The 23,390-nt window shown below is 44.4% G+C and overlaps 1 protein-coding gene across 1 annotated transcript in view; it reads left to right on the top strand.

The window, feature by feature from the left end:
- LOC129695356 (ephrin type-A receptor 5-like) overlaps nt 1-18,173 on the top strand; it is a 290,075-nt gene extending 271,902 nt beyond the window's left edge. The window contains exons 13-17 of the mRNA XM_055632230.1: nt 1,180-1,389; nt 10,156-10,305; nt 12,278-12,471; nt 13,335-13,490; nt 18,023-18,173. Of these exons, the coding sequence (XP_055488205.1) occupies nt 1,180-1,389; nt 10,156-10,305; nt 12,278-12,471; nt 13,335-13,490; nt 18,023-18,128 (816 nt within the window). The 3' untranslated portion in view covers nt 18,129-18,173. The remainder of the gene's footprint in view (nt 1-1,179; nt 1,390-10,155; nt 10,306-12,277; nt 12,472-13,334; nt 13,491-18,022) is intronic.
- Nucleotides 18,174-23,390: the final 5,217 nt, after the last annotated feature.

Raw genomic sequence — 23,390 nt, 5'->3', positions numbered from 1 at the left:
TGCTCGCAAGGGTAACAACACGATATACAGTAGACTATTAAAAATAAAACATAATTTAAACATGTGAAGAACAAAATAAAATACCAGAGCAAAAGGAGGCTATAGACTTTTGGCTGTTGGATAGAGCTAGTGCATGTGTGTGTGTGTGTGTGTATGTGTGTTTTTGTGTTTGTGTGTGTGTGTGTGTGTGTGTGTGTGTGTGTTTTTGTGTTTGTGTGCATGTTTTTGTGTGTTTGTGTGTATTCGCGTGCTTGTGTTTTTGCGTTAATGTGCTTGTGTGCGTGTGTGTGTGTATGAGCGGGTGTGCATGTGCGTGTGTTTTCGGGTTTATGCGTGTTCGTGTGTGTATATATACACACAAACATATATATATTATATATATATATATATATATATGTGTGTGTGTGTGTGTGTATTTCAGAAGTTAAATTAACAGTTAGTGGGAGTTTTCACCCAATGGCCTCTCAGAAGTAGTTGAATCATCTGGAGTGCTGGAAAGCTGGAATGCTACTCATGGTAGAGAAATCCCCGCTAACCATGAAACTTCTGTATGTCAAAGAGACATGGAACCTATCTGCAGAAGAGAATTATAACACACAGCTGTCGCTGACAAGCATTCCTGACCCTGTGAATATCCAGTCCTTTGACAGCATGAAATTCTACTATAGAACCTGGTCCTCACCCCCATCTCACCCCTATCAGTACCCTTCTCACCTTCATCAGGAGATGTGAGCCTGTTAAATGTTCCCTACTATTAAGCTGGCTTTTAACAATACCCCCAACATGAAGAATGTCTGTACTTTGAAGAAAAAATGGCTTTCTGATGAATGAGTGTCTGTTTTTGGTCAAAACAAGAAAAAACTTAAAGCTGTTTTGTAAAATAAACAGCTGTTTCAATGCTGTAGTCTGAAATATTACCCAAATTTGCTTTTGCTTATGAAACTCTCCTGAAGTCTACACTGTTCTGTGAGTTAAACAATGTGGAGTCAACCAGTTCTTGATCTTCTTCCACCTGTGTAGCTCTGGTTTCAATCTCCTGTTGACAGATGAAAGCTTAGCATTGATGTGGTTTTGGTTATTTGCCGGGGGGTGTTTGGTTTAGACTTGGCTCGTTCATTTATGGCGTTGTGATTTGTCAGTAAAGATACCATGTGACCAAATTCTTTACCCTTCCTTCAGAAGAACGATGGCCAGTTTACAGTCATCCAGCTGGTGGGAATGTTGAGAGGAATTGCCTCGGGAATGAGGTACCTGTCAGACATGGGTTACGTCCACCGAGACCTTGCGGCACGGAACATCTTGGTCAACAGTAACCTGGTCAGTAAGGTTTCTGATTTTGGCCTTTCTCGAGTACTGGAGGATGACCCAGAAGCTGCATACACCACAAAGGTGGGTGGCACTACTTTCTTGTCTGTCTTTGCAGTTTGAAGAATATATGACACGCCACAAGGTCCTACTGTAGTTGTACCTGGCCCTGGTGAGACCGCACCTGGCGAATTGTGTGCAGTTTTGGTCTCCTAATTTGAGGAAGGACATTCTTGCTATTGAGGGAGTGCAGGGTAGGTTCACCGGGTTAATTCCCGGATGGCGGGACTGACACATGATGAAAGAATGGATCAACTGGGAATGCATTCACTGGAATTTAGAAGGATGACAGGGAATCTTATAGACACATATAAAATTCTTAAAGGATTGGACGCGATAGATGCAGGAAAAATATTCCCGATGTTCAGAGTCCAGAACCAGGGGTCACAGTTGAACAATATGGGGTAGTCCATTGAGGAATGAGATGAGGAAAAACTTCTTCACCAAGAGTTGTGAATCTGTGGAATTCTCTGCCACAGAAGGCAGTGGAGGCCAATTCACTGGATGATTTCAAGAGAGAGTTAGATTTAGCTCTTAGGGCTAACGGAATCATGGAAAAAGGGGAGAAAGCAGGAATGGGGTACTGATTGTGGATGATCAGCCATGATCATATTGAATGGCGGTGCTGGCTCAAAGGGATGAATGGCCTACTCCTGCACCTATTGTCTATGTTTCTATGTTTAGAAAACATAGAGAGTGAAGACTTTGTCATGGGGTCACAGTGCGGAAACAGGCCCTTTGGCCCAACTTGCTCACGCCAACCAACATGCCCCATCTACACTCGTCCCACCTGCCTGCGTTTGGTCCATATCCCTTGAAAACCTGTCTTATCGATGCACCTATCCAAATGGTTCTTATACATTGCGATAGTATGTGCAATATCGCGATGGTACCTGCAGTAGAGAAAAAGTGAAAAAGAAAATTATCCACTCCAAAGCTGCAAAATTGGTGTGAGATATTGAACAATTAACCTAGCTTGAGAACTAGTATTGAAACACACCAGAACCTCCAAAGCATATAACTACATTTGCACATTTAATTTTGAGATACAACATGGAAACAGGCCTTTCGGCCCACTTAGTCCATGGGTTTTGTGTCTATCTTCCTCCATCTCCAGCATTTTGTGTCTATCTTCGTTGTACACCAGCATCTACAGTTCCTTCCCTATACATTTCGGATGCTGCCCATCCCGTTGAGTCACTCCAGCATTTTGTGACTGTCTTTGGGCCTGTTTTTGCAGTAATTCATTCAATCATTCATTCATCATCGCAACGCAGTGGTGCTGGTTTCCAACGGGAATGGTGATGGACACACCACACATCTCTGTCCTCCAGTTCCTGCAGACTTCCGCCACTGGAAGTATAGGATGTTGGTATGTGTGGGCTTTATCATCATTCCTTACAATGCTCTGTACGACATTGAGCGCAACTTCTACTGAAGTGCGATGGCTGTTGGCTCGCTAGAAGCTCATCCGCCCTTTGACAGGTCTTGTTTTTCGTGCCCTCCTCACCTGGCAAACCAGGTGGGGAGACGGTTTAGTTGCCGACTATCCGACCATGGAGCAGGTAGCACGGGATTACATGGTACCCATGGCGGGGGGAACTGTACCCGACCTGACCTGCATGCTATATCTATAAAATGAACATTAGACTTTGCTTGTGGCTGCAAGGTATTTGCATGTAAAGATCTGAGAACGTTGAAATTCCATCTAATTCTTCACTTGCTTATTCTGCTTCACCTGCTGGTGAGTGGCTGGGAGGTGTTGGAGAGGAAAGATTTCTCGGCAGTTGCTTGTGGTTGCATTATAGTAATGTATAACCAGAGAAAGTTAGGTTATTTCCCTTAATTACCTGTAATGAGAACCTAAGGTTGAAGAAGGAGTCAAATGAATCTAGATTTTGCAGATGGTGCACAATCAGTTTGGGAGCCAAATTGAAGTTAGCAAGTGTTTAAGAACTGCAGATGCTGGTAAATCGAAGGTAGACACAAAATGCTGGAGTAACTCAGCGGGTAAGCCAGCATCTATGGAGATTAGACATAAAATGTTGGAGTAACTCAGCGTTAGACACAAAATGCTGGCTTGTAAGCAAATATCAACGATAACCCACTACCATTGGACCGGCCTGAAGAAGGGCCTCGACCCGAAACGTCGCCAATTCCTTCTCTCCATAGATGCGGCTTCACCCGTTGAGTTACTCCAGCATTTTGTGTCTACATTTGAAGTTAGCAAGGACAGAAATCGTAATGTTTGCAAGGATTATTTGGGAACAACACATATAGCAACAAGGATTCGTGGTTATATAACACATCTAGCTGGCACCATGCAGGAGGGTAGTCAAACACATCCCATCATGAAGGACAAGGTGGACTCGATCTAAGTATAGCTTGGAAAACCACTTTGATTTTGAAACCTACAGATGTGGAGAGGATGTATCCACTAGTGGGAGAGTCTAGGACTAGAGGTCATAGCCTCAGAATTGAAGGACGTTCTTTTAGGAAGGAGATGAGGAGAAATTTCTTGAGTCAGCGGGTGGTGAATCTGTGAAAATCTTTGTCAAGGGTTATGGAGGCCAAGTCAGTGGATGTTTTTAAGGCGGAGATGGATAGATTCTTGATTACTGCGGGTGTCAGCGGTTATGGGGAGAAGGCAGGAGAACGGGGTTAGGAGGGAGAGATAGATCAGCCATGATTCAATGGCGGAGTAGACTTGATGGGCCAAATGGCCTAATTCCACTCCTATTCCTTATGACCTTATGAACACTACAGCACAGGAACGGGTCATTCGGCCACAATGTTTGTACCCAACATGATGCCTATTTAAACTCATCTCATCTGCAAGTTCAATTTCAAGTGAGTTTATTGCCCTGATAGGACAATGAAATTCTTGCTTTGCTTCAGCACACAGAACATATAACGATATAACCATATAACAATTACAGCACGGAAACAGGCCATCTCGGTCCTTCTAGTCCGTGCCGAACACTTATTCTCCCCTAGTCCCATCTACCTGCACTCAGATCATAACCCTCCATTCTTTTCCCGTCCATATAACTATCCAATTTATTTTTAAATGGTATAATCGAACCTGCCTCCACCACCTCCACTAGAAGCTCATTCCACACAGCTACCACTCTCTGAGTAAAGAAGTTCCCCTCATGTTACCCCTAAACTTCTGTCCCTTAATTCTCAAGTCGAATTGAATCCTTTATTTGTCATTCAGACCTTTCGGACTGAACAAAATGTCGTTGCCTGCAGCCATACATGTAATAATAACAACACACAATAAACACAAATTAACATCCACCACGGTGAGTTCACCAAGCACCTCCTCACTGTGATGGAGGCAAAAGGCTTAGAGTTACTGTCTCTTCCCTCCTCTTCTCCCTCTGAACTGAGGCGATACCCCACCGGGCGATGGTAAGTCAATCCCGCGGTTCAAGCTCCGCGGCCCGGGGGTGGTCAAAGCTGCCGCCCTCCAGTCCAGCGGACGCAGCTGTTGCCACGGGAGCTCCGGAAAACAGGCATCAACCTGTGACCCGCGAGCTCCCGACGATGTCATCCACTGGCCCGTGGCCGAGCCCCGGATTCAGGTAACCACCGCCAGAACACCGCCACAGCCACCGGAGCACCGTCTCCGCCCCGCACCGGGCCGCCCACACGGGAGCGTCTCAGCCCCGCACCGGGCCGCCCACACAGGAGCGCCTTCCAGCCGGGAGCCGGGCCGTCCTCACGGGAGCATCTCAGCCCCGCACCAGGCCGCCCACATGGGAGCGTCTCAGCCCCGCACCGGGCCTCCCACACAGGAGTGCCTTCCAGCCGGTAGCCGGGCCGCCCACACAGGAGTGTCTCAGCCCCATGCCGTCCGCCCTCACCAGAGCGCCGAGTCGTGCCGCTGCCCGAACGCCGCCGCAGCTCGAAGCCGCCGCAGCTTCGCGTTGGTAAGTCCTGGCTGGCTCTACCTCCGGATCCTCGAGGTCAGTCGCAGGTTGGAGGCCGCCAGCTCCGCCATTAGGCCTCAGCTCAGGCGGGGGAAGAGAAGGGGGATACGACAAGAAAGTCGCATTCCCCCGAAGGGAGAGACAGAAAGCCCTGTTTCACCCACCCCCACATATAACACAACCTAATAACCAAAAGTTTAACTGAACAAGACAAAAAAAACAACACAAAAAAGTAAAAACAGACAGACTGCAGGCGAGCTGCAGCCATTTCACAGCGCCGCCACTGAGATCATTGTCCTGTCTAAGTCATGTCCTCTTGTTTGAATCTTCCCTACTCTCCGTGGGAAAAGCTTATCCACGTCAACTCTGTCTATCCCTCTCATCATTTTAAAGACCTCTATCAAGTCCCCCCTTAAACCTCTGCGCTCCAAAGAATAAAGACCTAACTTGTTCAACCTTTCTCTGTAACTTAGTTGCTGAAACCCAGGCAACATTCTAGTAAATCTCCTCTGTACTCTCGCTATTTTGTTGACATCCTTCCTATAATTAGTCGACCAAAATTGTACCCCATACTCCAGAATTGGCCTCACCAATGCCTTGTACAATTTTAACATTACATCCCAAGTTCTATACTCAATGCTCTGATTTATAAAGGCCAGCACACCAAAAGCTTTCTTTACCACCCTATCTACAAGAGATTCCACCTTCAGGGAACTGTGCACAGTTATTCCTAGATCCCTCTGTTCAACTGCATTCCTCAATTCACTACCATTTACCATGTTCATCCTATTTTGATTTGATTTTGACATAGTAGGCATTTACTACAAAACAGATCAGTGTGTCCATATACCATAATATCAATATATACACACATGAATAAATAAACTGATAAAGTGCAAATAACAGATAATTGGTTATTAATAATCAGAGTTTTGTCCAAGTCAGGTTTAATAGCCTGATGGCTGTGGGGAAGTAGCTATTCCTGAACCTGGTTGTTGCAGTCTTCAGGCTCCTGTACCTTCTACCTGAAGGTAGCAGGGAGATGAGTGTGTGGCCAGGATGGTGTGGGTCTTTGATGATACTGCCAGCTTTTTTGAGGCAGCGACTGAGCTAAATCCCCTCGATGGAAGGAAGCTCAGAGCCGATGATGGACTGGGCAGTGTTTACTACTTTTTGTAGCCTTTTCCTCTCCAGGATGCTCAAGTTGCTGAACCAAGCCACGATGCAACCGGTCAGCATGCTCTCTACTGTGCACCTGTAGAAGTTAGAGAGAGTCCTCCTTGACAAACCGACTCCGTAATCTTCTCAGGAAGTAGAGGCGCTGATGAGCTTTCTTGATAATTGCATTTGTGTTCTCGGACCAGGAAAGATCTTCAGAGATGTGTACGCCCAGGAATTTGAAGCTCTTGATACTTTCAACCATATAAACGATATAAACATGTCGATGTACATGATCCACATCCCTCTATTCCCTGCACTTTCATGCACCTATCTAAAAGACTCAAATGCCACGATCGTATCTTCCTCCACCATTAATAAGGTCCAGACCCCTCCACTCTCTGTGTAAAAAGACTTGCCCTGCACATCGTGCCCTCTCACCTTATAGCTATGCAGTCCAAGAGTCAAGAGTCAAGAGCCAATTTAATTGTCTATGCAGTCCAGTGTTGGGCATTTCCACCCTGGGGAAAAAGGTTCAGACTGTCTACCCTATCTATGCCTCATAATTTTATGTACTCAAGTCTCTTTTATGTAAACAAGTCTCCCCTCAACCTTTGACTTTCCAGACCCTCACTGTAGCTGAAACCCTCTAATCCAGACAGCATTCTCGTAAACCTCCTCTGCACCCTCTCCAAAGCCCCACATCTTTCCTGCAATGGGGCACCCGGAACTGCACGCAATTGCAGCCTAACCAAAGTCCTATAGAGCTGCATCATGATTCCTCACTCTTATAGTCACTGTCCATAGCAATGAAGGCAAGCATACCATATGCCTATTTTACCTATCATTGTTTCAGATATTTTACTCTTAATTTGAAGGATGCTTCCTGCAATCTTGCCTGTACACGTTCCTCTCCATGGTCTTAATCCATTGCAAGTACTTAGCATTAGTTCATAAGTTCAGAAATGTTAGGAGCAGAACTAGGCCATTCGGCCCATCAAGTCTACTCCACCATTCAATCATGGCTGATTTATCTCTCCCTCTCAACCCCATTCTCTTGCCTTTTCCCCATAACCCTTGACACCCGTACCAATCAAGAATCTATCAACTTCCACCTTAAAAATATCCATTGACTTTGCCTCCACAGCCTTCTGTGGCAATGAATTCCACAGATTCACCACCATCTAACTAAATAAATTCCATATCATCTCCTTTCTAAAGGTACGCCCTTTTTTTCTGAGGCAGCGCCCTCGGCTCCTAGACTCTCCCGCCAGTGGAAACATCCTCTCCACATCCACTCTATCCAGGCCTTTCACTGTTTGGTAAACCACCCTCATCCTTCTAAACTCCAGTGAGTACAGGCCCAGTGCTGTCAAATGCTCATCCTATGTTAACCCAATCATTCCTGGGACCAACATTCTCTTTAACCTCCTCTGGACCCTCACCAATGCCAGCAATATATTAATTTAAATAGACATTTGTTTGGCTTTTATCCTGATGAGTCTGAATCCCAACCTGTTGTCAGGGAAGAAGTCAAGCAATAATATAGTTATAGCAGTGAACCGTCCCGAACCGCAAGGCTTCGCAAGTAAATATAACAAATTTCATTTTCATTCTTTGAAAACTTGCACGGTTTTAATGGTAACAATAACTAATATATAAACTTTATGAATTAATTACTTTTTAAAAACAAGTTTTGTCTGTAATATTCTTCAAAGAACTGTATTATAGCACAATTTGAAATATATTATTGATTTGGACACTTCGTTCAGTCTTTGACTTTCTGATGATAGATTACAACAATAGCAATGGAAAATGGAAATCAAAACAGCATTGGTGCTGGAAATCTGAAAAAAATGTTATTGGTGGAAACACACGGCAGGTCAGGCAGTATCTGTGGAGAGGAAGACAAAATTAACATTTCAGGCTTTAACATCAACATTCAAGGTTTAGGTTTAGGGTAAGGTTTAGGTCATAAGGAATAGGATCAGAACTAGGCTATTCGGCCCATCAAGGCTACTCCGCCATTCAATCATGGCTGATCTATCTCTCCCACCTAACCCCATTCTCTGCCTTCTCCCCATTACCCCTGACGTCCGCACTAATCAAGAATCTAGCTATCTCTGCCTTAAAAATATCCATTAACTTGGCCTCTGCAGCCTTCTGTAGCAAAGAATTCCACAGATTCACCATCCTCTGACTAAAGGGGGTTTAGGTTTGTTATTATCATGTCCACCAAGGTACAGTGAAAAGCTTTGTTCTGAAATCTATCCAAACAGATCAGGTCACACTATGAATAAATACAATAAACTCAAACTCAAGTGCGATAGGTAGAGCAAAGGGGAAGATACAGGGTGGATAACATGTAGTTCTCAGGATTGTCATGCAGCAGATCTATAGACAAAGTTCAATGTCCGTGATCAACATAATAGAGCATCGTGTGTAAAAAAGAACTGCAGATGCTGGTATAAAACGAAAGTGGACACAAATGCTGGAATAACTCAGCGGGCGACCCGAAACGTCGCCCATTCCTTCTCTCAAGAGATGCTGCCTCACCTGCTGAGTTACTCCAGCATTATAGAGCATCAGTTCCATAAGCAATGTCCTGTGGTGCCTGCTTTAGGACAGGGTAAATAATGTCTGACTTTGCATTCCTCTTTCCGTAATTATAATAGAATGGCCGTCCAATATAGCCAGGGCCTGACGTCAGAAGAAAAGGATTACTCAGCTTGTTTTTCTCTGGCAGGGGATTTGTGATTTGTAAGGAAGTGGTGCAAGGGATTGGACAGGCTAGATGCAGGAAAAATGTGTGTCTTGGTTTAAAAACTATTTATTTTGCTATTGAGTTTTCTCCACTTGATCTTTCTCCAAAAATACTGTAATGTTTCTGAAAAGGCAGAATTTACGTATGCAATTGTCACAGGCAGAGAATTCTAGCCGTGACCAAGGGGCAGCACAGTGGCGCAGCGGCAGAGTCGCTGCCGTACCTCAATGCCACTTTGCCACCTCTTCCCGTTTTATTGCACATAGAAAGGAATATTGTAGGTTACAATTGCATAGTTCCCTTTTCTTACATATCCTTCCCTGCCTTGCTGTTGTTATAACATTTTGGACATGGCTTTTGACCGTGTGAGGTATATTTCATTGTCTTGTTGCAGACTGTTCTTCAGCCAGCTTCATCATTGAGTCAGATCCCCTTAGTTTAGCTTAGCTTAGCGATGCAGCGCGGAAACAGGCCCTTGTGCCCACCGAGTCCGCGCCGACCAGCGATCTCCGGTCACCAGCACTATCCCACACACTGGGGACCATTTCCAATCTTTTACCAAAGACAATTAACCTACAAGCCTGTACATCCTTGGTGTGTGGGAGGAAAGGGAGCTCCCGGAGAAAATGTTCAAATCCGTGCAGACAGCACCTGTAGTCAGGTTCCAACCTGAGTCTCTGGCGCTGTAAGGCAGCAACTCTACCACTGCACCACCGTGCCACCCTGAGCTTGGGGATATCTGCACAGAATCAGGCAACCAATTAGCAGTCAGTCAGCCATTGCATGTGGGATTTGCTTTGACGAGTTCAGCTGCTTCATGTCAGTTCGATTTAGTTGCGACTCCTGCATCTTATTTCTGTGCCACTCATGAACAGGCAGGGCGTCTCAGACGCTGACAGTAAATGTCTGCTGTTTTTTCTTTCGGAACAGGGAGGGAAGATCCCGATCAGGTGGACAGCTCCAGAGGCAATCGCTTACCGCAAGTTCACCTCTGCCAGTGACGTGTGGGGCTATGGAATTGTCATGTGGGAGGTGATGTCCTATGGAGAGAGACCCTACTGGGAAATGACTAATCAGGACGTAAGTACACATGGATGAACTGGGAAAGGAGCAATATGGACTATGTGCAAGGAGACAAGAGTTTGTCTTGATATCATGTGTAGGAAGGGTCTGCAGATGCTGGTTTAAACCAAAGGTAGACCCAAAAGGCTGTAGTAGCACAGCGGGACAGGCAGCATCTCTGGTGAGAAGGAATGGGTGACGTTTCGGGTCGATAAGTCTGACGAAGGGTCTCGACCCGTAACGTCACCCCTATTCCTTCGAGATGCTGCCTGTCCCGCTGAGTTACTTCAGCTTTTTGTGTCTATCTTTTGTCTTGATATCAAGTTCGCCACAGGCATTGTGGGACACAGAGCTTGTACCTGTGTTTAGTTTAGTTCGAAGATAAACGCAAAAAGCTGGAGTAACTCAGCGGGTCAGGCAGCATCTCTGGAGAGAAGGAATGGGCGAGATTTTGGATCGCGACCGTTCTTCAGACTGAGAGTCAGGGGAAAGGGAACGGAGAGATATGAAAAGGTACGTAGAACAAAATAATGAAAAATATACAAAAAGACAGATCAAAGCCTCACAACTGAATCATTCTATCCCAGGTAACATTCTGGTGAATCTCCTCTGTACCGTCTCCAATGCAATTATAGCCTTTCAAGACTGCAGTGACCAAAACGGCACATTATATTCTAGCTATGGCCTCACCAATCATTTATTAAGTTGTACCATAATCCCCCTACTCTTATATTCCATGCCCTGAATAATAGAGGCAAGTACTGCATATCTCTTCAAGATGTATTCAAGAGAGAGTTAGATATAGTTCTTAGGGCTAATGGGATCAAGGGATATGGGGAGAAAGCAGGAATGTGGTACTGATTTTGGATGATCAGCCATGGCCATATTGAATGGCGCTGCTGGCTCGAAGGGCCAAATGGCCTACTGCTGCACTTATTTTCTATGTTTCTATGTCTTTTTCACCACCCTATATATTCATTTCACAATCACAATCACAATAATACTTTATTAGCCAAAGATGTTTTGCAACATATGAGGAATTTCATTTGCCAAGTCAGTCATAGCAAATAAAAAGCAACAGAACACACAAAATACATTTTAACATAAACATCCACAACAGTGATTCCTCCACTGTGATGGAAGGCGAAAAAAAGTTCAGATAAGGGAATAATGTTTATGCAAGGTAAAGTTCAATAAAGTCTGATTAAAGATTGTCGCGGAGTCTCCAATGAGGTGGATGATAGTTCAGGACCACTCTTGACAGATCTGAACATATCTTAACATAGTTAACATAGCAGGTCAATGACCTACGCTTCTGTTGATGTTAGACTATCTGCATGTGATCTCCTTTTATTTTGCTTAGTGTAGAAATAGTGCGGAAACAGGCACTTTGGCCCACCGAGTCCTCACTGACGAGCGATCACCCCGTACACTAGCTCTATCCTATACACCAGGGACAAATTTGCATTATTTTTTATCAAAGCCCAATTAACCTACAAACCCGTACGTCTTTTAGAGTGTGGGAGGAAACCGGAGCAGCTGGGGAAAACCCACGTGGTCACGGGAGAATGTACAAACTCTGTGCAGACAGCATCCGTAGTCAGGATCGAGACTGGGTCTCTGACGTTGCGAAGTTGCAACTCTATCGCTGCTCCACTGTGTTGCCCATCTAATCTCCTTTTCTAAGTGACCTGGCAAAGTTCCAACTGGAGCTAAACCGAATGATAACGGAATGAGAGGATGTCTGTGATCTGGGGCTCATGTTGCTATTTGATAAGTAAAACACAAAGCGCTGGAGCAACTCAGCGGGTCAGGCAGCATCACTGGAGAACATGGATAGGTGACCTTTTGGGTCGAGATCCCCCTTCAGACTCCATAGATGCTACCTGACCCGCTGAGTTACTCCAGCACTTTGTGTCAGTCTTTGCAAAACAGAGTCTGCGGTTCCTTGTGTCGCAGTTTGATGAATGTCCGTTTTGTTTTGGAACAGGTGATTAAGGCTGTGGATGAAGGCTACCGCTTGCCCACTCCCATGGACTGTCCTGCCACCCTCTACCAGTTAATGCTTGACTGTTGGCAGAAGGAGCGCAACAGCAGGCCCAGATTTGAAGAGATAGTTAGCATCTTAGATAAGATGATTCGCAATCCATGCAGCCTGAAGATGCTGGTCAATGCTTCCACAAGGTGCGTATATCACGTCTCATTTATAACTTGTTTCAGGTGTGATTGGGACAAGAGCGGATAGGTGGGTGGGTAAGGAGAACAGGTATTTATTAATGACCTTCAGGGGCTGTCCCAATGCGGCGACCCAATCCGCGAGTTCGTACTCGTAGCATAGTCGACACGAGGTCCTAGAAGGTCTTTGTAACTCTCCTTCATGCTCGAGAGTATTCGAGGCCTCAGCTAGGTTGCGGCGTTTTTTTCAATGTTGGAAAATGCCTGCGAGTAAAAAAGGTCTCCATGGGAAAAAATCAATTTTTTTTTTTTTACTCGCAGGTTTAGTCGAAGTAGTTCGTAGTAGGTAGGCATGTTATTAGTAGGTAATCGAGGGTAGTCAAAGGTAATCAAAGGTAATCGAAGGTAGTCGTCTTCACTCTCCACTATTTGGTGCCCAATTTTCACAAAGCTAGTCGAAGCTGGTCTTCAACACAGTCAAAGGAGGTCTTCTACATAGTCGAAGGAGGTCTTCAACATGACATGTTGTCAAACTCTCCTAAACTCTTCTAAACTCGCCAATAGTTCGCCACAGTGGGACAGCCCCTTTATGATTAACCATTCTGCACACCTGGAGGGTTTGATGGGTATTGTACACGTGACCATAAACTAAACTAAACTCAATCTTTCAGCCTGAAGAAGGGTCTTGACCCAAAACGTCACCTATTCATTCTCTACAGAGATGCTGCCTGTCCCACTGAGTTCTTCCAGCACTTTGTGTCTATCTACGGGTTTGATGAGGAGTTGGCTGCACACCTACACACCCACTTGATTAAGTGCCTAGATGAGTTATCAAAGACTTCAGCTTGACATTGTTTCTTTCTTTGTTCCAGAGGGTCTAACTTGCTACTGGACCACAATACGATGGGTTTCAATGCATACCGGTCCGTGGGGGAGTGGCTGGAGTCACTTAAGATGGGTCAGTATGCGGACAATTTCAATGAGAGTGGATACACGTCGTTGGATGTGGTTACCAAAATAACTTTGGAGTGAGTAATTTCCTATTCAGTGTTGCTGCTTAATGCCTAATGAATGGGAGTGGTGGAATCTATTGTCACCTCGAGGTATTCACAAATTACTTCCTGACTACTAGCGAGTAAGGTGCAACGCACTTCAGGAAAGGAAGATCCATTGAACGAGGAGACAAGTCCCGCATTCGTCTCCGATCCACATACTTATTAGTAAACGGAATCTGCGCCACCACTCTAATACCGTAGGGTCAATAGACAAGCGTCTCCAAATGGGCTGCTATTTTAACAACAACAATTGCTGTCAGAGGATTTAAAAACAGAAAATACTCCAGGTGAGGCAACATCTACGGGGGAGGGAGATATGGAGATGATGTGTCTGATCTGTGACTTTTCATTAGAATTCAAGGAGTAGACGAAGGGACATCCGTTTTCCCATTTCATGCGCTTTGTCCATTCGAGTTTATTTGATCATCTACATTATAAAGGGGGCAAGAGGCACTCATTCTAACATCCACATGGCCATCTCAAACATGTGTGTCCATCAGGCAAATCAACAGTGTGATGTTTGGGATATATGCACTTGTGTTTTAGCACTTTAGTACCTCACTGTACAGACCTTCACAGAGATCCTTGGCAAGATTGTTCAAACTACAGTGCTGTGGCCCTGTCAAAACACAAACAGTATTGTCAGTAGAAACAAGGAACTGCAGATGCTGGTTTACACAAAAAAAAATACAAAGTGCTGGAGTAAACCCAGCAGGACCATCTGAAGAAAGTGCCCTGATGCAAAACGTCGCCTATCCATGTTCTCCAGTGATGCTTCCTGACCCGCTGAGTTACTCCAGCACTTTGGATTCTGAAGAAGGATCCCAACCCGAAATGCAACCTGTCCATATTCTCCGGGGAGTCACCTGACCCACTGTGTTACTCCAGCATTTGTTGTCTGCAGAATGTACCGATATACCCGCAGATTTGGGAATGCCTCCTACTGGGTTATACTTTGTGGCCAAGGTAGAGCTCAAGTCGTTTAATACCCCAGTCATAAACTCTTTCACGTTCAATGGCAAGATCAGGCAGTTTCACAGGGGCTGGGTAAAAAATCAGTGAGTATTTCTGGGCTGCAGAATCCCACAAAGTACTTTGTAAATGCCGTAAGGCATTTATCCAGGTGTACAGCAGCAGGTACTGGAGCAGTAGTTTAGTTTAGTTTAGAGATTTAGCATGAAATCACGCCCTTCGGCCCATTGAGACAGCTTCCACCAGCGATCGCCCGCACACTAGTTCTATCCTACACGCTAGAGACAATTTACAGAAGCCAATTAACCTACCAACCCGCATGCCTTGGGAATGTGGGAGGAAACCTCATGCTGTCACAGGGAGAACATGCAACACCCAACACCCAAACAGTAGCCGAGGTCAGGATTGGACCTGGGTCTCTGGTGCTGTAAGGCAGCACCTCCGCTCCTGCGCCACTGTGCCGCCCCAGTAGCTCACGGGCTCAGGCCAGTAAAGACATCTGAGCTGTACACTGAGTGTCCACATTGTTATCTGGCCCTGCTGGCATTTCTCCACTTTGCCCGCAGGGTACCAGTTAGTTTATAGAATTCTCGGCATGGATGTTGGGAATATGTCACCGTGTCCTGAGAACTATGTAAAAAAAAGTGTGATGTTTGTCCATGTCTCTTTGAGATGCACTACCTAGAGATATATGGGAACTGGTATATATTGGTGTACATTGGACCCATTTGCCCACACATTGGTTTTTTGACTGGTGTGTCCATGGACCAGAATTTATGATGTGGGTATGAGTGCGGCTATGGGTGCTCACCATTAATAATCCAGGAAATATTGCAGCAGTTTCTGGAGTAGAAAAGCAGAAATGCAGCAATATGGACCATAACCCACTTGATTCCACGTGGTACGCTTTCATCGCTGTAATGTAAGAAATTAATGAAATTAGATAATGTAACAGGTAGAAATGCACCTTGGATTGTATGCACTATCTACCCTTAGCAACAACCTATGTGCACAATAATCTGCTTCTGAAATTCAGCTTGACTGAAATGTAAAATGTGGGACTTTGAGATGCACTTTTTCACAAGGAGGGTGCTTGGTGTATGGAACAAGCTGCCAGAGGAGGTAGCTGAGGCAGGGACTATCCCAACGTTTAAGAAACAGTTAGATATGTACATGGATAGAATAGGTTTGGAAGGATATGGGCCAAATGCGGGCAGGTGGGACTAGTGTAGCTGGGACGTGTTCTCCGGTGTGGGCAAGTTGGGCCAAAGGTCCTGTTTCCACACAGTATTATTCTATGACTATGATTTTCAGGAGCAGAATATATTGCCCAAATCTTACTGTATGGATTGTATAGAGTATGCATACAAATGTCTATCCTATTTTCTAATTATTCTCACTGTAAAGTAACCATGGAGATATTAAGCATAGATACAAAATGTAATTGGGTTTTAAAAACCACACTAAGCCACTGTTCATTTAATAACCCCATTGATCCTAGAGTTTACGTGTAAATTGCCATTGCACCCCACTTAACCGTTTTAAAGATCTATGCCTTTTCAAAAATGGTGATTTAAAAAAATGTTTATGTTTCAACTTCTAAATGCTGTATATGTCTTAATATTACGTTCTGTAAAATGTTTTTCAAAAAATAGTTATAAATTGTGCTTTTTACCTCCTGGTTTGTTGTCTTGAAAATTCTTCAGTGCAATTGTTATCTGGCCATCAGAATAATACCACTGCTGTTGGGTGCCAGTGATGATTAGGAGTTGATGACTGACAGATACTGATGGCAGGAAGGGTGGAATCCTTGACTATATTAGGTGACCAACATTGCTCCACAGCTGCCTTTAAATTCCATGCATTATATTGATGGCATTTGCACTACTTTAGCTGGTCTCCAAGAGGGAGACATATTAAACTTTAAAACGCCTATGAAGACACAACATGGCTTCACTTTCACTCTCATTGGTTTCACTGAAGAACGGTCCCGACCTGAAACATCACCCTTCCTTTTTTTCCTCCAGAGATGGATAGGAAGAGGTTTGCAGGGATATGGACCAAGCACGGGCAAGTGGGACTAGTGTAGCCCGGACAAGGTGGCTGGCGTGGGAAAGTTGGGCCGAAGGGCCTGTTTCCACGCTGTATCACTCAATTACTCTATGAGATGTGACCTGACCCGCTGAGTTACTCCAACACTTTGTGTCTATCTTTGGTATAAACCCGCATTTGCAGTTATTTTCTGCACATCACTTTCCTCTACTTCCCAATTGAGAGTAGCAATAAAAGTGAGATCTGAGTCAGGGAGGCAGGCTCGTGTATACCCACTCTGCGCTGGATCTCCTTCCAACCCTATTGTGGACTGACACCACTTGACCCCCCTGGTCTCATGCAAACTCTAACAGAAGTTGGGTTGTTGGGTGGAAAGTGGTGCTAAGCACAATCATAAACCCCGCCTCATTGACTACCACCCACAATTGCCACCATCACATCTCCTTGTTGAAGTTATAAAAGTCCTTTTAGTAGTGTTGACCATCAGCATGGTTGTATATGTCTTAATAGAGAACAGTCCTGCACAGGAATGGGCCCTTCGTGCCGGACTTGATGCCAAGTGAAACGGATCTCACATGCCAGTGCACAATCCATATATATCCCTCTAATCCCTGCGCATCCATGTGCCACTCTCCGATCTGCCTCCACCACAAGCCCTTGGCAATGCATTCCAGGATCCGGCACCCTCTGTGTAACAAAACATCCCCCAAATACCTCCCTCTCACCCGTATAGCCATGCCCTATAGTGTTGGACATTTCTACCCCGGAAATTGTTCCGCCCGTGCGGTTACACATTTGGGAAATGTTCCGATAAATCTTGACAATAAGTGTTGCAATTGATGAAATGCAAGCTGGCTGGCTGTTATCAACTGCAGGAGGATTTGTTTACCAAAGATTGTCAGCTGGTTATTCCACAGGCAGAGCGGCATTTCAGGGATGAATCCTTCCGATGATAATTGCTCAATGCTTTTAGATACCAGTGGATATTTTTAAGGCAGAGATAGATAGATTCTTGATTAGTACGGGTGTCAGGGGTTATGAGGAGTAGGCTGGAAAATTGAGTTAAGGCCCACTTTCACGACCTAATTCACCACCTCTGCCGAGGTTGCCCTTGACTCATACTCGCAGCATGGTTGTCACGAGGTCGTAGGTAGGTTGTAGGTATGTCGTAATGCTAGTCGTAGATACTTGTGGCATCAAGTAGGTCGGGGCGTTTTTCTAGCCTGATGAAAAATGTCTACGAGTAAAAAAGGTTGTGAATTAGGTCGTGAAAGCGCGACAGGCCCTTTACGAGGGAGAGATAGATCAGCCATGATTGAATGGCAGAGTACACTTGATGGGCTGAATGGCCTGATTCTGCTCCTATGACATGCCCTTATGCCTCCATCCTTTCCTTTGGTGTCTATTCTTAGGCGGTGACAGTAGAAAGTTTGAACTCTTTTGCATTTCACTTGAAACATTGGTGCGTTCTGTTCCTGCAGAGATTTGAAGAGAATCGGTGTGAGTCTTGCTGGCCACCAAAAGAAGATAATGAACAGCATTCAGGAGCTGCGAGTTCAGTTCATGAACGGCATGGTGCCTGTGTGACCCTCTCTAACTGCCTGAGCTGCCGTGGGTCACTCTGCACTTTTATTTTCCCTGTGTTTTTTCCTGCGTGCAAATGGGGTCTTCCGGGGGTGGGGGGTTATGGGAGGGAGGGAGAGAGGGAGGGAGGGTTGGGGTAGGGTGGGGGTGTGAATTCCCTCGAACTAGAGAATGCAATTAATGCTCACCTTACTGTTTCTGTGTTCGAATTCACCAATTTGCTAAACCTTGAAATTATCGTCACTGGAAAATGACGTATTTAAGACAAATCCCGTGAGGGTCACAGTTCATCCACATACTTCCACATCAAGCATCACTGAACACCTTGGCACAGTTGCACCGCTTTTAGGTGGCGACGGGATTTTTAACAGGTTTTTCTGCAGTTCAAGACTTTACTAATAATTCTTTACGGAGAGCATCTGACTTCCTGGTCAATTTCAATCGATTGAAAAATAACAGCATTTCCACATTAGTTTCCTGTCTTAATGACCAACAGTCGTGTATTGAAGAGCAATATCATTAAGTTTACTACTTTGTAGTAATTTGTTTTTGTAAATTATAAATGCAGTTATAAAATGCTATATTTAATAACTTATAGAACGTAGTATATAAGCTCTTTGCTTGACAGTCTTGTATTTATTGATTAAAAATGTTAGCGCATAATGAAATGTTATTTGAAAGTATATTTACTTTGCTCTTGCTACATCTGAATTTTCATCTGTATATACTGTTCAGTTTGCTACAGCACGGTACAGACTTTTCTCTGTGTAACAAAATTAACTGTATAATTTTCTTAAGATAGGCGACATTTTCTTAAAATTTCGACCTGCTTTGGTTCCGCTCGGCGTGAAGCTGAGAGATGCAATGCTAGAGTGCTGTTTCCTTTGGACTGACAACAGACTGCACTGTTCAGAGATAGCGAGCCCTCACTATCTGTAGCACTAAAGCAACTGTGCCTCACATCAAGATAGACACAACATGCTGGAATAACTCTGTGGGACAGGTTGCATTTCTGGAGAGAAGGAATGGGTGACGCTCTGGTTCGAGACCCTTCTTCAGACTGAATGTCACGGAAAGGGGAAACGAGAGATATGATGGAGAGAGGTATATACTGTAGAACAAATGAATGAAAGCTATCCAAAAGAATAATGAGAAAGGCAACAGGTCCATTGTTTGCTGTTTGCTAGGTGAGAACGAGAAGCTGATGTGACTTGGGTGGGGGAGGGATGGAGATAGAGGGGATGCTGGGGTTACTTGAAGTTAACTAAATCAATATTCATACCACTGGGGTGTAAGCTGTCCAAGCAAAATATGAGGTGCTGTTCCTCCAATCTGCATTGGGCCTCACTCTGACCATGGAGGAGGCCCAGAACAGAAAGGTCAGTGTGGGAATGGGAGGGGGAGTTAAAGTGTTTGACAACCGGGAGATCAGGTAGGTTCAGGCGGACTGAGTGAAGGTGTTCAGTGAAACAATCGGCCAGTCTCCATTTCTCAGTGCCTCATGTGTCGGATTTGCTCTTGGACGTTAACTTTTAATGTTCCCGGCTGCAGATTGGCACAGTGTTATTGGTGTTAGTCTATTATCATCACATGAATGAAACGCATGGCATCTGAATGAAACGGGATAAGCATCTCCAATCAAATCAGTTTGAAGGACTGAAATATTAACAATCAATGACTAGAAAGGAAATTTACATTACGAGTGATTTCAAAGTCAATTCAAGTACAGAATGAGAAATAAAGAGGAATAGAGATCTCGGTTCATAAAGAGAAAATATATAATGACAATTTCGTTTTTTTTATTTTATTTTAAAAATCTACATAGAAGTAAATAAGTAATTGTCAGTTTTCAGTCCCAGTATGTTCCTTTGGGAGTAAATGCTCGTGTCCTAAATCCTACTGAACCTGTCACCCACACTAAAATAGACAAGTTTTGTTATGGGAAAGATGTTGTCAAACTAGGAAAAGTACAGAGAAGATTTTAAAGGATTTTGCCAGGACTAGAGGTTCTGAGCTATAACCAGAGGTTGAGTAGGCTGGGACTCTACTCCTTGGAGAGCAGAAGGAAAAGGGGTGATCTTCTATAGATGAATAAAATCATGAGAGGAATATATCAGGTAGATTCACAGAGGCTCTTGCTCAGAGTAGGTGAATTGAAGACCAGAGGGCATAGGTTCAAGATGAAGGGGAAAAGTTTTAATAGGAATCTGAGGGGTAACTTTTTCACACAGAGGGTGGTCGGTGTATGGAACAAGCCGCTAGAGGAGGTGGTTGAGGCTGGGACTATCCCAACGTTTTAAGAGACAGTTAGACAGGTACATGGATAGGGCAGATTTGGAGGGATATGGACTAGGCAGGTGGGACTAGTGTAGATGGGACATGTTGGCCAGTGTGGGCAAGATGGGCTGAAGGACCTGTTTCCACACTGTATCACTCTATGACTCTATGACAAGTTATAATATTCTGCAGCATTCATTTTGTTTGCAGCATAAAAGTGCAACGGCCCCATGTTATGCAATGCATTCAATGGTGATCTACCCTTGACCTGCGTGGGTTTCCTCCGAGATCTTCGGTTTCCTCCCACACTCCAAAGACGTACAGGTTTGTAGGTTAATTGGCTTGGGCTTGTAGACTTGGTATAAGTGTAAATTGTCCCTAGTGTGTGCAGGCTTGTGTTAATGGTCAGCCGCTTGTCAGTGCGGACTCGGTGAGCCAAATGGCTTGTTTACGCGCTGCATCTCAAAGCTAAACTATACTTGGGACAAAGAGGGTTAGGAGGCAACTCTTGACTTGCAAAGCAGGTCGGTCATGTGGGCTTTCTCCTATAAAATGAAGCTAATGATATCTTAATTAATCGTTTCAAATCCAAGATCAACATGAAGTTAGGGTTCCAGATCAGCCATTATCTCACTGGTTGGAGGGACTGACTAATATGCAGATCTTGACCCTTTGTTTATACATCAGTGTTAAAGATGAGACTCACTCTTCTTGTAACAACTGGGTAAATTATTGTCTCGAAATCTGAAACTACAAAACAGGTGAACTCATTCAATTCATCTCCACTGAAGCGAACAGCTACCTAGGGCCTCATGAACAATGGCAGCTGAGCTATTAGTTAACTCCAGACTTAGTGTTTAAAAAAAAAGGTGAATCATCTAATTAAGGATAGCAAATAAATGTTATTGATATTAATTTTCAACTTCAAAGAACTTAAAGAAGAATTCCAGCACTAGAAACGTTGTCTGTTTCTCACCTCTATTTGCAATGCAAAGGTTCATTGCGATTATTTTAAGCATGCTTTTAAAAGTCCTCTTCTCCTGCCAAGGCCACACAAACCTGCCGATGATATTTACAGTGAAAAATGCGTCAAGATTGGTTCGAAGAACATTTTAACACTTCCGACTGTCTGTATTTGTCCACAAAATACATCTTTGAGATTTGTCAAAGAAATACAAATCGTTCACGTTTTCAATCACTGGAGTTCAGATTGCTTTCATCTTTTCAACAGCCAACTGCTGGTGTGTGCCCGTACTGCAACCTTTCCACCAGTGATGGCATTTGGAGCTATTTGGTCCCATTTAATATAGCCACGAAGCTGTGGGTACAGATGCATCTAGGTTGGCACTTTGTTCAATGCCTGAAGGTGATGCAACTCTCAAGAAGGCCTGATGGTGACTGGGAGTTCTGCCTGTCACACAAGGTATTGTTATGCACCTCCATGTTCTACAATTTTGGGCAGATACTTGGATATGAATAGATGGAAAAAGCTGTAGTAACTCAGCGGGACAGGCAGCATCTCTGGAGAGAAGGAATGGGTGACGTTTTGGGTTGAGACCCTTCTTCAGACTGAAAGATTGAGTTTAGTTTAATTTATTGTCACGTGTAACGAGGTACAGTGAAAAGCTTTAGTTGCTTGCTGACCAGTCAGCGGAAAGACAACACAAGTTTCCAATCACAGTCTACAGATTTAGAGGGATATGGGCCAAATGCAGGCAAGTGGCACCAGCGTAGGTCGGACGTCTTGGTCAGCATGGTCAAGTTAGACCAAATAGTCAGTTTCCAAACTATGTCTAACACAGAGTCTTATGACTCTTAACAAAAAACTAAAAGCTTGTCATTGCACAGCCTCTGAGAGATTTAGTGCCACTGAAGTTTGTCAGAATGATTATGGCAGATGAATAGCTGTCATGACATTCCCACTTGTGTAGGTTAAAGGCCTTGAAGTGTTAGTTTAAATGGGGCCTTTCATCCAATGCAGACATACATGCTGTTATTTGTAAAACTGGTTGCAGGCCAACACTCACTGTAGTCGCACATTAAGTTGATCCAATTTAAGCCAATTGCCATCCTATTAAATTTAAAATTATGATTTTAGCAATTTTACTCGGACTTTCTTCATTACGGGCAGCACGGTGGCAGAGGGGTAGATTTGCTGCCTCACAGTGCCAGGGAGCCGGGTTCGATCCTGACCACGGGTGCTGTCTGTACGGAACTTGTACGTTCTCCCTGTAGGAAAATCAGAGTTTACGTTCGAGATCTGTAACTTGCCAGGTATACACACGCTTTCAGTCCAGCCGTGTCTTCCGCACCGCATATGCAAGAGTCAGGCAGACAAAGATGCCTCTTGACAGAGATCCGGAGGACTGCCTGCACCATGCTGGGACAGAAGGGGTCAAAGGAATAGATCTTCCAAGGCTCTGATCATATACTGCCAGTCCACAGCAAACGGTTCATCTTTCTGGTGAGCGCTGGCATAACTCATCTTCATTGGCACAATGCCATTCATTTGAAGATGGTCCAAACTGAATTCCTTGGTGGACCTGTGGCAATTTGGCAGAAACCATGAGACTCAAAGTATATACAAGAGGGCATAGCTTTAAGGTGAGATGGGCAACATTTAAAGGACATGTATGGGGCATTTTTTTTTTTACACAGAGGATGGCGGTTAACTGTAATGCACTGCCAGGGGTGGCAGTGTAGGCAGATGCAATCGTGGCATTTATGAGATATTTGAATAGGCACGTGGACAATTAGGGAATGGAGTGATATAGATTATGCACAGGCAGATAAGAGTTGGCCTTGGAATTATGGTTAGCATGGCAAGTGTGGGTCAAAGGGCCTGTTCCTGTGCTGTACTGTGCCATGTTCTAAGAGTAGGGATGGTGTGAAAGTGAGATGTATTCCCAGCGATGTGTATTTTTGGAGGTGAAGGCAGATTGTGGGACAGGCGTGGAAATAACATTCCAATGAAAAGAATCAGCTCGA

The sequence above is a fragment of the Leucoraja erinacea genome, chromosome 3 (genome assembly GCF_028641065.1).
Source record: "Leucoraja erinacea ecotype New England chromosome 3, Leri_hhj_1, whole genome shotgun sequence".
Lineage (NCBI taxonomy): Eukaryota > Metazoa > Chordata > Chondrichthyes > Rajiformes > Rajidae > Leucoraja > Leucoraja erinaceus.
This window is presented reverse-complemented; position numbering and strand designations above follow the sequence as displayed.